General features: G+C 52.0%; 1 protein-coding gene across 1 annotated transcript in view; it reads left to right on the top strand.

Annotated features, from left to right (window-relative positions):
- The window catches only part of GBA2 (glucosylceramidase beta 2), a 164,556-nt gene that overhangs the window by 142,908 nt on the left and 6,041 nt on the right, over positions 1-15,607 (top strand). The window contains exons 15-17 of the mRNA XM_088464578.1: positions 1,621-1,763; positions 12,404-12,519; positions 12,632-12,823. Of these exons, the coding sequence (XP_088320704.1) occupies positions 1,621-1,763; positions 12,404-12,519; positions 12,632-12,823 (451 nt within the window). The remainder of the gene's footprint in view (positions 1-1,620; positions 1,764-12,403; positions 12,520-12,631; positions 12,824-15,607) is intronic.

Below are 15,607 nucleotides of genomic sequence, written 5' to 3'. Positions count from 1 at the left end.
CCCTGGCTGCCATGGAGGGAATGAATGTACGGTGTGAATGAACATTATCTGCCTGTAGCCTGAATGGTTAAGCTGTAATCCCCTACTGCCATGGAGGGAATGAATGCACGGTGTGAATGAACATTCTCTGCCTGTAGCCTGAATGGGTAACGCTGTAATCCCTGGCTGCCATGGAGGGAATGAATGCACGGTGTGAATGAACATTCTCTGCCTGTAGCCTGAATGGCTAACGCTGTAATCCCTGGCTGCCATGGAGGGAATGAAAGCACGGTGTGAATGAACTTTCTCTGCCTGTAGCCTGAATGGGTAATGCTGTAATCCCTGGCTGCCACGGAGGGAATGAATGCACGGTGTGAATGAATATTCTCTGCCTGTAGCCTGAATGTGTAATACTGTAATCCCCGGCTGCCATGGAGGGAATGAATGCACGGTGTGAATGAACATTATCTGCCTGTAGCCTGATTTGGTAATGCTGTAATCCCCTGCTGCCATGGAGGGAATGAACGCACGGTGTAAATGAACATTATCTGCCTGTAGCCTGATTGGGTAATGCTGTAATCCTTGGCTGCCATGGAGGGAATGAATGCACGGTGTGAATGAACATTATCTGCCTGTAGCCTGAATGGGTAACGCTGTAATCCCCGACTGCCATGGAGGGAATGAATGCACGGTGTGAATGAACATTCTCTGCCTGTAGCCTGAATGGGTAACGCTGTAATCCCTGGCTGCCATGGAGGGAATGAATGCACGGTGTGAATGAACATTATCTGCCTGTAGCCTGAATGGGTAACGCTGTAATCCCTGGCTGCCATGGAGGGAATGAATGCACGGTGTGAATGAACATTATCTGCCTGTAGCCTGAATGGGTAACGCTGTAATCCCTGGCTGCCATGGAGGGAATGAATGCACGGTGTGAATGAACATTATCTGCCTGTAGCCTGAATGGGTAACGCTGTAATCCCTGGCTGCCATGGAGGGAATGAATGCACGGTGTGAATGAACATTATCTGCCTGTAGCCTGAATGGGTAACGCTGTAATCTCTGGCTGCCATGGAGGGAATGAATGCACGGTGTGAATGAACATTATCTGCCTGTAGCCTGAATGGGTAACGCTGTAATCCCTGGCTGCCATGGAGGGAATGAATGCACGGTGTGAATGAACATTCTCTGCCTGTAGCCTGAATGGGTAACACTGTAATCCCTGGCTGCCATGGAGGGAATGAATGCACGGTGTGAATGAACTTTCTCTGCCTGTAGCCTGATTGGGTAACGCTGTAATCCCTGGCTGCCATGGAGGGAATGAATGCACGGTGTGAATGAACATTATCTGCCTGTAGCCCGAATGGGTAACGCTGTAATCCCTGGCTGCCGTGGAGGGAATGAATGCACGGTATGAATTAACATTCTCTGCCTGTAGCCTGAATGGGTAACGTTGTAATCCCCGGCTGCCCATGGCACTGGTCGCACTACCCTAGTTACGGCCCTGTATACATGTATGATGTGTGTATAATGACGTGTTCCCTGTCTCCCAGCTCATACTGCAGGGGGCTTTGGCTGTATGTAATTATCCCCTTTATACATGTATGATGTGTGTATAATGACGTGTTCTCTGTCTTCCAGCTCATACTGCGGGGGGCTTTGGCTGGCCGCCGTGTGTATGATGTGTCAGATGGCCGATATCCTGGGCGACATCGCTGTGTACAACAAGTTTTCCAGTATTCTCAGTAAGGGAAAAGAAGCTTTTGAGAAGCTCCTATGGAATGGTAAGGTATCTCCTCATGGTGGGTACCAGTAATCTGCTTACTCTCTCCAGGGTACAGTATATGTGTCCTCATGGTGGGTACCAGTAATCTGCCTACTCTCTCCAGTGTACAGTATATGTGTCCTCATGGTGGGTACCAGTAATCTGCCTACTCTCTCCAGGGTACAGTATATGTGTCCTCATGGTGGGTATGGGTAATCTGCCTACTCTCTCCAGGGTACAGTATATGTGTCCTCATGGTGGGTATCAGTAATCTGCCTACTCGCTCCAGTGTACAGTATATGTGTCCTCATGGTGGGTACCAGTAATCTGCCTACTCTCTCCAGGGTACAGTATATATGTCCTCATGGTGGGTACCAGTAATCTGCCTACTCTCTCCAGTGTACAGTATATGTGTCCTCATGGTGGGTACCAGAAATCTGCCTACTCTCCCCAGGTACAGTATATGTGTCCTCATGGTGGGTACCAGTAATCTGCCTACTCTCTCCAGGGTACAGTATATGTGTCCTCATGGTGGGTACCAGTAATCTGCCTACTCTCTCCAGGGTACAGTATATGTGTCCTCATGGTGGGTACCAGTAATCTGCCTACTCTCTCCAGGGTACAGTATATATGTCCTCATGGTGGGTACTAGTAAACTGCCTACTCTCCCCAGGGTACAGTATATGTGTCCTCATGGGGGGTACTAGTAATCTGCCTACTCTCCCCAGGGTACAGTATATGTGTCATGGTGGGTACCAGAAATCTACCTACTCCAGGGTACAGTATATGTTTCCTCACGGTGGGTACCAGTAATCTGCCTACTCTCTCCAGGGTACAGTATATGTGTCCTCATGGTAGGTACCAGTAATCTGCCTACTCTCTACAGGGTACAGTATATGTTTCCTCATGGTGGGTACTAGTAATCTGCCTACTCTCTCCAGGGTACAGTATATATGTCCTCATGGTTGGTATGGGTAATCTGCCTACTCTCTCCAGGGTACAGTATATATGTCCTCATGGTTGGTATGGGTAATCTGCCTACTCTCCCCAGGGATGTACAGCATGGACAGTCAGTCCTGACGTCCATGCTGTCTTCCCTACACCCCTGCCGGTACCAGAACGCCGGTACCGATCCGGGGATGCTGGTGAGCATCTGGGGTCACAGCTAGCGGTGACCCCAGATGTTCCGGACCATATGTGTCCTCATTTTGGATACCAGTAATCTGTCTACTCTCTCCAGGGTACAGTATACATGTCCTCATGGTGGGTACCAGTAAACTGTCTACTCTCTCCAGGGTATAGTATGTATGTCCTCATGGTGCCTACTCTCTCCAGGGTACAGTTTATGTGTCCTCATGGTGGGTACCAGTAATCTGCCTACTCTCTCCATGGTACAGTATATATGTCCTCATGGTGGGTACTAGTAATCTGTCTACTCCCCTCCAGGGTACAGTATACATGTCCTCATGGTGGGTACCAGTAATCTGCCTACTCTCTCCATGGTACAGTATATATGTCCTCATGGTGGGTACTAGTAATCTGTCTACTCCCCTCCAGGGTACAGTATACATGTCCTCATGGTGGGTACCAGTAATCTGTCTACTCTCTCCAGGGTACAGTATACATGTCCTCATGGTGGGTACCAGTAAACTGTCTACTCTCTCCAGGGTATAGTATCTGTGTCCTCATGGTGGGTACGGGTAATCTGCCTACTTTCCCCAGGGTACAGTATATGTGTCCTCATGGTGGGTACCAGTAATCTGTCTACTCTCTCCAGGGTACAGTATATGTGTCCTCATGGTGGGTACCAGTAAACTGTCTACTCTCTCCAGGGTATAGTATCTGTGTCCTCATGGTGGGTACGGGTAATCTGCCTACTTTCCCCAGGGTACAGTATATGTGTCCTCATGATGGGTACCAGTAATCTGTCTACTCTCTCCAGGGTACAGTGTCTGTGTCCTCTTGGTGGGTACGGGTAATCTGCCTACTCTCTCCAGGGTACAGTGTCTGTGTCCTCATGGTGGGTATGGGTAATCTGCCTACTCTCCCCAGGGTACAGTATATCTCCTCATGGTGGGTACGGGTAATCTGTAGGGATGTGCCAGTACTCAGCGTGCTCTAGTGTACAGTATACTGTATGTGTCCTCGTGTGGGTGGGGAAGTACCAATACTCGTAGAACTTTCTACAGTGTACGGTATATATTTCCTTATGGTGGGGAAGTATCAGTACTCTGAGTACTATCTTTAGTTTACACTAAATGTGTCCTCGTGGGTAGTGAAGTACCAGTACTTGGAATACTCTCTCTATTGTACAGTATATGTTTTCTCGTGGGTAAGGAAGTACCAGAACTCAGAGTTCTTTCTCTAGTGTACAGTATATGCTTCTATGTAGGTGGGAAAATACCAGTACTCGGAGTACTCTCACTAGTGTACAGTATACTGTTTATGTCCTCATGGTGGGGATTACCAGTACTTTGATTACTGTCTCTAGTGTACGGTATATGCTCTTTGTGGGTGGGGAAATACCAGTACTCAGAGTTCTCTCTTTAGTGTACACTATATGTTTCCTCATGGGTGTGGAGTACCTTTACTAAGCATACTCTCTGTAGTGTACAGTATATGTGTCCTTTTGGGTAAGGGAGTACTTTCTCCTGTGTTTGGTGTACATGTCTATATGATTGGGAAATACCAGTACTCAGAGTTCTCTCTGTAGTTGTACAGTATTTCTACTTCAGGGTCCATAGGGTTCCACAGGATACCTTGGGGTATAGGTGTGACGTCAGTCGCTGGGCACCATAGAGTTAAGCTTTTCAGCCTCCCAGGATGCACTAGGGTCCCCCTCCTATACCCCGCCCCCGAGCCAAGGCACCTCAGTTTAGTTTGGTGCCCGGCCGGCGTCGGGTGCACCTGTCGGAGTGGGGGGCTAGAAGAGCCCCTGAAGCTTTCTTCAGTGCAGCTGTGGCTGCACATCTGGATGTACAGCATGGACAGTCAGTCCTGACGTCCATGCTGTCTTCCCTACACCCCCGCCGGTACCAGAACGCCGGTACCGATCCGGGGATGCTGGTGAGCATCTGGGGTCACAGCTAGCGGTGACCCCAGATGTTCCGGACCATGGCCGGATCCAAGGGGGACAAAGGTAAGCAGCGGGGTCCCGCGGTGGGTCCCCGCTGGTCACATGGTCCTAAGTCCCCAGGCAGGGGGCTCCCTGGGGACTGGCTGCAGCGTGGAGCCAGGCGACCAACCTGCGCTTTCCACTACCCCCTGGGACAGCGGACCGCAGCAGAGCGGTAGCGCTGCGGCGTCCCAGGGGTTAAATGCATGCCAGGGGAGCGCGCCTTCCCTGTCTCACAGCCGGCGCCTCCCCCGCTGCACACAGCCCTCTCTGCATGCTGCCGACTGGTCCTGTGGCAGCGCTCCTCCCCCAGGCCAGCCTCCTCTCTGCTCCTCGGCGGCCATCTTCTCCAGAACGCATGGTGAACGCTGCTGGAAACGCTGGACGGAAGCATCGTGGTCTGGGTCCCCCCGCATACCTCTCCTCCGCTGTGGCTCAGGTCTGTGTATGCAGCGCTGTGTCCTACCAGGCCCTGTGTCTGTGTAGTTGAGTGATCAGCGCTGTTAGTGCAGGAATTGTTATTTCTCTGCATTGTATGTGACTGTGCTAGCGCTGCTGCCTGTAACTTTTCTTCTCTAAACTGTCAGCTTTATACTGTCCCTGTTCTTTCTGCTAAAGCCCTTGCGGTGCGGTGCGGTGCTGCAGGGTGGTCTCTCGCCTATTTAATACTTAATTGGTGAGAGAGGTCACATACGTGGTGCCATCATGTCTGAAAGTGATTTTCCCCTCCGGCTACAGTGTACCACGTGCAAAGTACCGTTAGCGGAGGGGGAGGGTAGCGCGGAGGGCCTTTGCCGGCAGTGTTTGTCCTTGGCGCGGCCTATTACGGTTACAGCACCGGTACAGGAGCCGCCCTGGGCTTGTTTCGCTCAGGCGTTAACAGCTTTAGTGGGCCAGTTAGCTCCGCAGCCCGCGTTTACTCCGATGGGTTTGTCCCAGCAGTCTGTGGTGTCGTCACCCATGCAGGGGTTCCCACGACAATTGGTGGTACCCCACAGTCTCCCTATTTCCCCGCTCCCGGGTTCTCAGGAGCCAGCGTGGGTTAACTCCCTGACGAGTTCTGTACAGCACTTGTCGGATGTGTTGCAAGGGGAGTCTGTGATGCGGCCTCATAAAAGGCCGGTGGCGTCTCTGTCCGCTCCTTATGAGGATGACGAAGGGACGTCTGATGATGGGGAGATTCTGGATCCTTACGATCAGGAACCTCTCCATACTAAGGACGCTGATGCCAAGTCCAAAGTATATATTCCTGGACTTATTCGGGCGGTCCGCACAGCCTTGGTGATTGAGGACGAAGTTCCCCCAGCGGCTAAATCTAAGTATGCCTTTTTCAAAGATGTGAAGGGTGATGCCACAGTCTTTCCTCTTTCGGGTCAGTTGGTGGACCATTTAGAGGAGGCGTGGAAACAACCTGGCAAAAGATACCAGCCGCAGAGACGCCTGGCGGTGGCTTATCCGTTCGCGGATAATTATTTTGCTAAGTGGGAATCCCCTCCACAGGTGGATTCTCACGTGACCCGTCTTGTCCGTAGTGCCACATTGCCGATGCCATCCATGTCCTCCCTTAAGGATGCTACGGACCGCAAGGTGGAAATCTGCCTGAAGTCCGCTTATTCCCTTGCAGGGGGGGCAGCACGGCCGGCTATGGCCATTTGCTGGGTTGCCAGAGCGATGGAGCGCTGGGCGGATTCATTAGAGGCTTCTTTTGAATCCGACTGTCCGGCCGAACAGGCGGAGTTGATTGGCAATCTCCGTGATTCGGCCACCATCATCAACGAGGCGGCTCTAGACATTAGTACTCTGGTGTCTAGAATTTCTTCAGCAGCGGTAGCTGCTCGTCGCACCTTGTGGCTGTGATCCTGGAAGGCGGACGCAGATTCCAAGAAAGGTCTGGAAGCGTTGCCGTTTACCGGAGAAGTTCTCTTCGGTCCGGATCTGGATAAGATTGTGGCCACGCTGGCGGCAGCCAAATCTGCTTGTCTCCCGTCGGCCGCTGCTCCTTCTGGTTCTGGACCATCGTCCTTTCGGTCATCTAGGGCCCAGGGCAGGCCCAAACCACAGTCGTTTCCTCGACAGGCTGGCCCTAAGAAATCGGTCAAGCCCCGGAAGCAGGCATGGAGTACCAGACGTCCGGCCCCCAAGCCAGATGACAAGCCTGCGGCCTGACGGTCCGGGCCTCCCTTTGGGGGATCCCAGGGTGGGAGGCCGCCTGCTACAGTTCGCCCAGTGTTGGTCGACCACTACGACAGACACTTGGGTTCTGGAGGTGGTTTCCCACGGATACGCCCTCTCCTTCCGGCACAGACCCCCGGCTCGCTTCTTCACCACGGGTCTACCATCAGACCGGAACAAGGCTACGGAGCTGCGGAAGGTATTGCACACTATGCTCCAGGCTGGAGTTATAGTGCCTGTTCCATTCTCCCAGAGTGGCCAGGGTTTCTATTCAAATCTATTTTTGGTACAGAAACCCAATGGGTCATATCGTCCGATTCTCAACCTCAAAGCACTCAACAAGTCTTTGCGGGTCCCGAAGTTTCGGATGGAGACCCTACGGTCCATCATTCTGGCGCTGGAACCTGGGGACTACTTGGTGTCATTGGACATACAGGACGCTTACCTGCATGTCCCTATTCTTTTGCGCCATCAACAGTTCCTCAGGTTTGCAATCAGCAGCGACCACTTCCAGTTTCGGGCGTTACCTTTTGGCCTGGCAACAGCACCACGTGTTTTCACCAAGGTGATGGCGGTCATGGCGGCTTCTCTGCGGCTGCAGGGAGTCCGCATGTTGCCGTATTTGGACGACCTGTTATTGGTGGCAGGATCTCCAGAGCTCCTGTTACGCCACTTGGACCTGACCATTGCACTGCTGCAACGGCACGGCTGGCTAATCAACTGGCAGAAGTCCACTCTAATCCCGTCTCGGAGGATTCTGCATCTTGGAGCCTTATTGGACTCGGGACAGCAAAGGATCTTCGTGACGGGGGACAAGATCTCTGCTTTACAGTCAAGGGTGCGCAGTTGCCTGCACAGCCGCCGGGTGTCCTTACACTCGGCGATGAGGTTACTGGGCTCCATGGTGTCGGTGTTCGACATGGTGGAATACGCCCAGTTTCACTCCAGACCTCTGCAGCACCTGATCCTGTCCAAGTGGAACGGGCTGCCTCAGTCTCTGAAGTCCCAGACGATTGTGCTCACCCCGGAGGTTCGCCTGTCCCTTGCGTGGTGGTTACAGACGACCCACCTCAACAAGGGACGTCCGTTCTGGGTTCCAAATTGGGTCCTGTTGACAACGGACGCCAGTCTTCGGGGCTGGGGAGCAGTTTCGGGTCCACACTTGTTCCAGGGCAGGTGGACGCCGACAGAAGCGGAGCTTCCAATAAATATCTTGGAACTCCGTGCGGTCTTCAATGCTCTCCAGCAGGCACAGCGGTTTCTCCAGGGTCGCCCGGTGCAGGTCCACCGTGGCCTACATAAACAGGCAAGGAGGAACTCTCAGTCGGGCGGCTCTCGTAGAGGTCTCTCGGATCCTGGTTTGGGCGGAGCGCAATCTTCCGGCCATATCAGCGGTCTTCATCCCGGGAGTGCTAAATTGAGAGGCGGACTTTCTAAGTCGCCAGGACGTTCATCCGGGGGAATGGTCCCTGCACCCGGACGTTTTTCAACTACTGGTGGACAGGTGGGGTCTTCCAGAAATCGACCTCATGGCGTCCCGGCACAACAACAAGTTGCCGGTGTACGGGTCTCGCACAAGAGACGAAGGGGCGTCTCTGGTGGATGCTCTGTCCGTCCGGTGGACGTTCCGGTTCGCATACCTGTTCCCTCCGGTCTCCCTTCTTCCACGGGTAATCCGGAAATTCAAACAGGAAGGAGGGATGCTCCTGTTGATAGCTCCCGCGTGGCCCAGACGGCACTGGTTCTCAGACCTTCGGGGTCTGTCCGTGGACAGTCCTCTGCGGTTGCCGCTACGACCGGACCTTCTGTCTCAGGGTCCTTGCCTTCACACGGACCTGACTCGGCTGTCTTTGACGGCGTGGCTGTTGAGACGGCCATGCTGAGGTCCCGGGGGTTTTCCAGCTCTGTGGTGCGTACCATGTTACGAGCTCGGAAACCGTCTTCCGCGAGGATATACCATCGCGTGTGGCATATGTTCTTCCAGTGGTGTCGACCGAGAGGTTATGCACCGCGGGAGTTTCGTCTGTCTCGGATTCTCGCCTTCCTGCAAGCGGGACTAGATCATGGGCTTCGCCTTGCTTCTTTGAAGGTACAGGTTTCGGCCCTATCTGTCTGGTTTCACCGTAGGATTGCTACAATCCCGGATGTGCGCACCTTTATGCAGGGTGTTCTCCGCATTCAGCCGCCCTTTGTTCCACCTGTGGCGCCTTGGGATTTGGCTGTGGTCCTGAGGGCTCTCCAAGGACCGCCGTTTGAACCACTGGGCTCAGTGGATCTTAAATGGCTAACAGCTAAGACTGTTTTCCTTCTGGCCATTGCTTCGGCCAGACGTGTTTCTGAGTTAGGGGCTCTTTCTTGTAGACCCCCTTTCTTGGTTTTTCATGGGAACAGGGCAGTGCTCCGCACTCGGCCCGAGTTTCTTCCCAAAGTTGTTTCCCAGTTTCATGTTAACGAGGAAATAGTTGTTCCGGCCTTTAACTCACCGGGTCTTTCCCTGGGTGAGGCCTCTTTGGATGTTGTGCGGGCCTTAAGGACTTATGTTGACCGCACTTCTTCGTTTAGGAAGTCGGACGCTTTGTTTGTCCTCTATGGCTTCCGTAAAAAGGGTTGGCCTGCTTCAAAGCAAACTTTGGCAGCCTGGATCCGTATGGCTATTTCTGAAGCTTATCTTCATGAAGGCATACCGGTCCCTCCTTCTCTGAAGGCTCATTCCACTAGGTCTGTGGGTCCTTCGTGGGCAGCTCGACGTGGTGCCTCGGCAGTTCAGATCTGCAAGGCTGCTACGTGGTCCTCTATCCATACCTTCGTGAGGTATTACAGGTTTGACACCTTCGCCTCTCAGGATGCTTCCTTCGGGCGGCGGATTCTCCTTTCTGCACAGGAGCGTCCCCACCCTTAAAGGATACTGCTTTGGGACATCCCCAAGGTATCCTGTGGATACCCTATGGACCCTGAAGTAGAAAATATGAGATATGGTAAAAACTTACCCTTGTTATCTCTATTTCTACGAAGTCCATAGGGTTCCACAGGACTCCCGCCCTGTCGCACCTGTGCTGCAGATGGGCTTTGCTCTGGTCACCGGTTTTCCGTCTCCCTCTGGTGAGAATGTGATTCTTGTATGTGTCCAGATCTTTTTTCTCTCTCTTCCTTCTCCTCCTCTGGCCTATGGCTTGATAACTAACTGAGGTGCCTTGGCTCGGGGGCGGGGTATAGGAGGGGGACCCTAGTGCATCCTGGGAGGCTGAAAAGCTTAACTCTATGGTGCCCAGCGACTGACGTCACACCTATACCCCAAGGTATCCTGTGGAACCCTATGGACTTCGTAGAAATAGAGATAACAAGGGTAAGTTTTTACCATATCTCATATTATGTGTCCTCATGGTGGGAAATACCAGTACTGGGAGTTCTCTCTGTAGTTGTACAGTACATGTGTTCTCATGGTGGGAAATACTAGTACTCGGAGTTCTCTCTGTAGTTGTGTAGTATATGTGTCCTCCTGCCCCCTGTGTCTCTCCAGCCTCCTGCCCCCTGTGTCTCTCCAGCCCCCTGCCCCCTGTGTCTCTCCAACCTTGTGCCCCTGTGTCTCTCCAACCTTGTGCCCCTGTGTCTCTCCAACCTTGTGCCCCTGTGTCTCTCCAACCTTGTGCCCCTGTGTCTCTCCAACCTTGTGCCCCTGTGTCTCTCCAACCTTGTGCCCCTGTGTCTCTCCAACCTTTTGCCCCTGTGTCTCTCCAACCTTGTGCCCCTGTGTCTCTCAACCTTCTGCCCCCTGTGTCTCTCCAACCTCCTGCCCCCTGTTTCTCTCCAGCCTCCTGCCCCCTGTCTCTCTCCAGCCTCGTGCCCCCTGTCTCTCTCCTGCCTCATGCCCCCCAACTTTCCATCTTCCTGCCTCGTCACTCCAAAAGCCTGCCCCCTGTGTCTCTCCTGCCCGGTCACTCCAGCGTCCAGTAGTACTGGATAACCTTTTAGCCAGAGCAGGCATCCAATCTGGATGCCTGTACAGCCAGACCCCCTAATTAACTTAACAAGCCGCAGCCAGCAATCAGAGAGGCAGAAGCAGTAGGAGAAAGCATCCCAGCTGCCAGGTAACTGCTGGGACCAGTGTTCAGTGCGGCCGGCATGATGACGTCATCTGGCTTCCCAGCTGCCTAGCAATGGCCAACACTCTTCGGAGGTATGTAAGCTGCTGCGGCTAGCACGACGACTCATAACAGTTACAGGGTTGTGCCCACTTCACAGAAGCCGACAGCTCCAGGAGTGAGGCCATGATGACTGTACACAGTATTTAGGAGGCAGTATGGTCTCAGTCCCTGGACCCAGCTTGATGAGGAGGGCTTTTGAGATTTATCATGGCTTAAGCCCAAAGTCATGCACCAAGGAGTGTCTGTACCAGGCTTAGAAAGGAGTGTCCAGCCAACCTGGATTGTGTTCTTCATCTACATATGAAACAGGCTGAGTAGGGGCTACGGCTCTAGATTCGGACTCCGCAAAACCTGCTGCTTTGTGGGCCTTCCAAAATAATTAGATGTTGGGCTTGGTCTCTGCCTTGTTGGCGTAGGAATATAGGCAGTGTGAGTTGGTAGCTGGAGGGCACAGGGGTGATAGACCTTTAAGGTAGGGTAGACCTTCTGGAGAATCTGGCTGTTATTGCAGGTAACCGTTGTAGTACGAGATACGTATTCTGTGTTTAGTTACATGATAAATGTTTTTTATTTCTTTCCACTTGTCTTTGCCTCAGTGATTCTGAACTGACAGATTATACTGAGAGGACAAAATAGCTCCATGTAAGCCAAATATCCTCTCATCCACTGAACACTGTAGTAGTCTCCACCTAGCAGGTCTCCCTTGAACTTATTCCAGCTATGAGGGAAGATGGTCTGGTCTCAGGTCTGGGCTGGGCTCTTCTCTCTCTAGTCTCCGGCCCCCAGCAGGACACGTCCCAGCTGTAGGCTGAGCTCCAGCTGTAGGATGTGGGGGGCAGGTGGTGTCACCCAGTTTACAATTACATCTTATTATACCAGATTTTCTCCACTTTCCATGAACTCATTTCGTTACTAATATGTGAGGAAACCCACTCACCAGCCCCCACCCATATGGGCACTGCGCCATGGCACTTCTTGCTGGGTGTCTATGCATTGTAGTAGATGTTATACCATCATTGTTGGACCACCCAGTGGAAACAGAATGAGAACGGACAGCACCTGGGCATTTGGCCCCTTGTCTGGTATGATATAGTCACCAAATGGCTGAAGTAATGGGAGTCACCAGGAGCACTTGGCAGGTACTAAATGTAGGGGGCTGGGCAGGAGGAGCGATCACAGGAAATAGAGCAATATTTAGTGATATATATAATATTTTTTTTGTTTCTCCAGGGAAATATTACAACTATGATTGTGGAGAGCAGTCCTACCGTGACAGCGTGATGTCTGACCAGTGCGCCGGACAGTGGTTCCTGCGCTCCTGTGGCCTGGGCCATGGACAGACTGAGGTACTGTGTATTATAAAGTCACTGGGACCTTTTTTACCGTTTTTTTTATGGCATTATTATTGATGAATTGCCTATACATGGACGTCTTATTATGTTTGTATTTTGGTGTTAGGTATTCCCCAATGCGCACGTGGTCAGCGCCCTGAAAACCATCTTTGAATTAAATGTGAAGCAGTTTGGTAATGGGAAGATGGGAGCAGTGAATGGAATGCGCCCAAATGGAAGAATCGACACCTCCAGCGTCCAGTCCGATGAGGTGTGGATAGGGGTGGTGTATGGACTGGCAGCCACAATGATCCATGAGGTACGAGATGTAGAAGATTAGCTTGGTAACATGTTCCACTGATAGCAGGTGACATAATGACAGAGGAGAGATGAAATCAAATATATGTACACAAAGGAGATTTTAGGTGCGCTGGAAGCAGCCGCTGGTGAGAGTCAGTCCTCTATAATATCATATAAAAAAACCAAAAACCAGCGCTGGCTAGAAAAAGCCTAATATTACATATAGACGTGATCCGGAGAAATGTAGGTCCAAATGAGTCAATATTCCATATAGGTCCAAAGTGGTATGGTTTGAAGCCCAACGCGTTTCCCTGGGTAAGTGTAATCCCGGCTTCCTCAGGAGCTCAGCTTTTCTCCGGATCACCGGAGTGCGGCTTATCACATATGGACACCCCTACAGCACACAACAACAAAGACTGAATGCTTACGGACTTTGGGGATCATTCCGCATTCACTGGTGAACATTGCTGCTGATTCATTGGAGGAGGTCCTATACCCAGTAAGACGCAATAGGAACGCTAGCGGTGTATGTTTCCTTTTTTTTTGGCACACATTTGAACTTTTTATCTTTTATCATTAAGTTTTACAGTATTTATTTCCTTGCACAATACCATTTTGGATTTTAATTGATAACAATATAATAAAATATTTTTATAACACCGTCTATATGAAATATTAACCTTTTTCTAGCCAGCGCTGGTTTTTTGTTTGTTTGATTATTTGTGAGAGAGGATATCCCCGGTCCATTATATCCTGACATACCTGGTGCTGCCACACTGATGGTGAGGATCATTCCGACCCTGCTGGAGGGCAGAGGTTACTCCTCACCTACAGTGACAGTCATATCCTGACATACCTGGTGCTACCACGCTGATGGTGAGGATCATTCTGGCCCTGCTGGAGGGCAGAGGTTACTCCTCACCTACAATAACACCGTCATATACTGACATACCTGGTACTGCCACACTGATGGTGAGGATCATTCCGGCCCTGCTGGAGGGCAGAGGTTACTCCTCACCTACAGTGACACAGTCATATCCTGACATACCTGGTGCTGCCACCCTGGTGGTGAGGATCATTCCGGCCCTGCTTGAGAGCAGAGGTTACTGCTCACCTACAGTGACACAGTCATATCCTGACATACCTGGTACTGCCACACTGATGGTGAGGATCATTCCGGCCCTGCTGGAGGGCAGAGGTTACTCCTCACCTACAGTGACACAGTCATATCCTGACATACCTGGTGCTACCACACTGATGGTGAGGATCATTCTGGCCCTGCTGGAGGGCAGAGGTTACTCCTCACCTACAGTGACACAGTCATATCCTGACATACCTAGTGCTGCCACACTGATGGTGAGGATCATTCCGGCCCTGCTGGAGGGCAGAGATTACTCCTCACCTACAGTGACAGTCATATCCTGACATACCTGGTGCTACCACGCTGATGGTGAGGATCATTCTGGCCCTGCTGGAGGGCAGAGGTTACTCCTCACCTACAGTGACACCGTCATATCCTGACATACCTGGTGCTGCCACACTGATGGTGAGGATCATTCCGGCCCTGCTGGAGGACAGAGGTTACTCCTCACCTACAGTGACACAGTCATATCCTGACATACCTGGTGCTGCCACACTGATGGTGAGGATCATTCCGGCTCTGCTGGAGGGCAGAGGATACTCCTCACCTACAGTGACAGTCATATCCTGACATACCTGGTGCTACCACACTGATGGTGAGGATCATTCTGGCCCTGCTGGAGGGCAGAGGTTACTCCTCACCTACAGTGACACAGTCATATCCTGACATACCTGGTGCTGCCACACTGATGGTGAGGATCATTCCGGCCCTGCTGGAGGGCAGAGATTACTCCTCACCTACAGTGACAGTCATATCCTGACATACCTGGTGCTACCACGCTGATGGTGAGGATCATTCTGGCCCTGCTGGAGGGCAGAGGTTAATCCTCAACTACAATGACACCGTCATATCCTGACATACCTGGTGCTGCCACACTGATGGTGAGGATCATTCCGGCCCTGCTGAAGGGCAGAGGTTACTCCTCACCTACAGTGACACAGTCATATCCTGACATACCTGGTGCTGCCACACTGATGGTGAGGATCATTCCGGCCCTGCTGGAGGGCAGAGATTACTCCTCACCTACAGTGACAGTCATATCCTGACATACCTGGTGCTACCACGCTGATGGTGAGGATCATTCTGGCCCTGCTGGAGGGCAGAGGTTACTCCTCAACTACAATGACACCGTCATATCCTGACATACCTGGTGCTGCCACACTGATGGTGAGGATCATTCCGGCCCTGCTGAAGGGCAGAGGTTACTCCTCACCTACAGTGACACAGTCATATCCTGACATACCTTGTGCTGCCACACTGATGGTGAGGATCATTCCGGCCTGCTGGAAGGCAGAGGTTACTCCACACCTACAGTGACACAGTCATATCCTTACATACCTGGTGCTGCCACACTGATGGTGATAATCATTCCGGCCCTGCTGGAGGGCAGAGGTTACTCCTCACCTACAGTGACTGACATACCTGGTGCTGCCACACTGATGGTGAGGATCATTCCGCCCTGCTGGAAGGCAGAGGTTACTCCACACCTACAGTGACACAGTCATATCCTTACATACCTGGTGCTGCCACACTGATGGTGATAATCATTCCGGCCCTGCTGGAGGGCAGAGGTTACTCCTCACCTACAGTGACACAGTCATATCCTGACATACCTGGTACTGCCACACTGATGGTGAGGATCATTCCGGCCCTGCTGGAGGG

This window comes from Taudactylus pleione, unplaced genomic scaffold, assembly GCF_031769625.1.
Source record: "Taudactylus pleione unplaced genomic scaffold, aTauple2 ptg001693l, whole genome shotgun sequence".
In the NCBI taxonomy this organism is placed as follows: Eukaryota; Metazoa; Chordata; class Amphibia; order Anura; family Myobatrachidae; genus Taudactylus; species Taudactylus pleione.
This window is presented reverse-complemented; position numbering and strand designations above follow the sequence as displayed.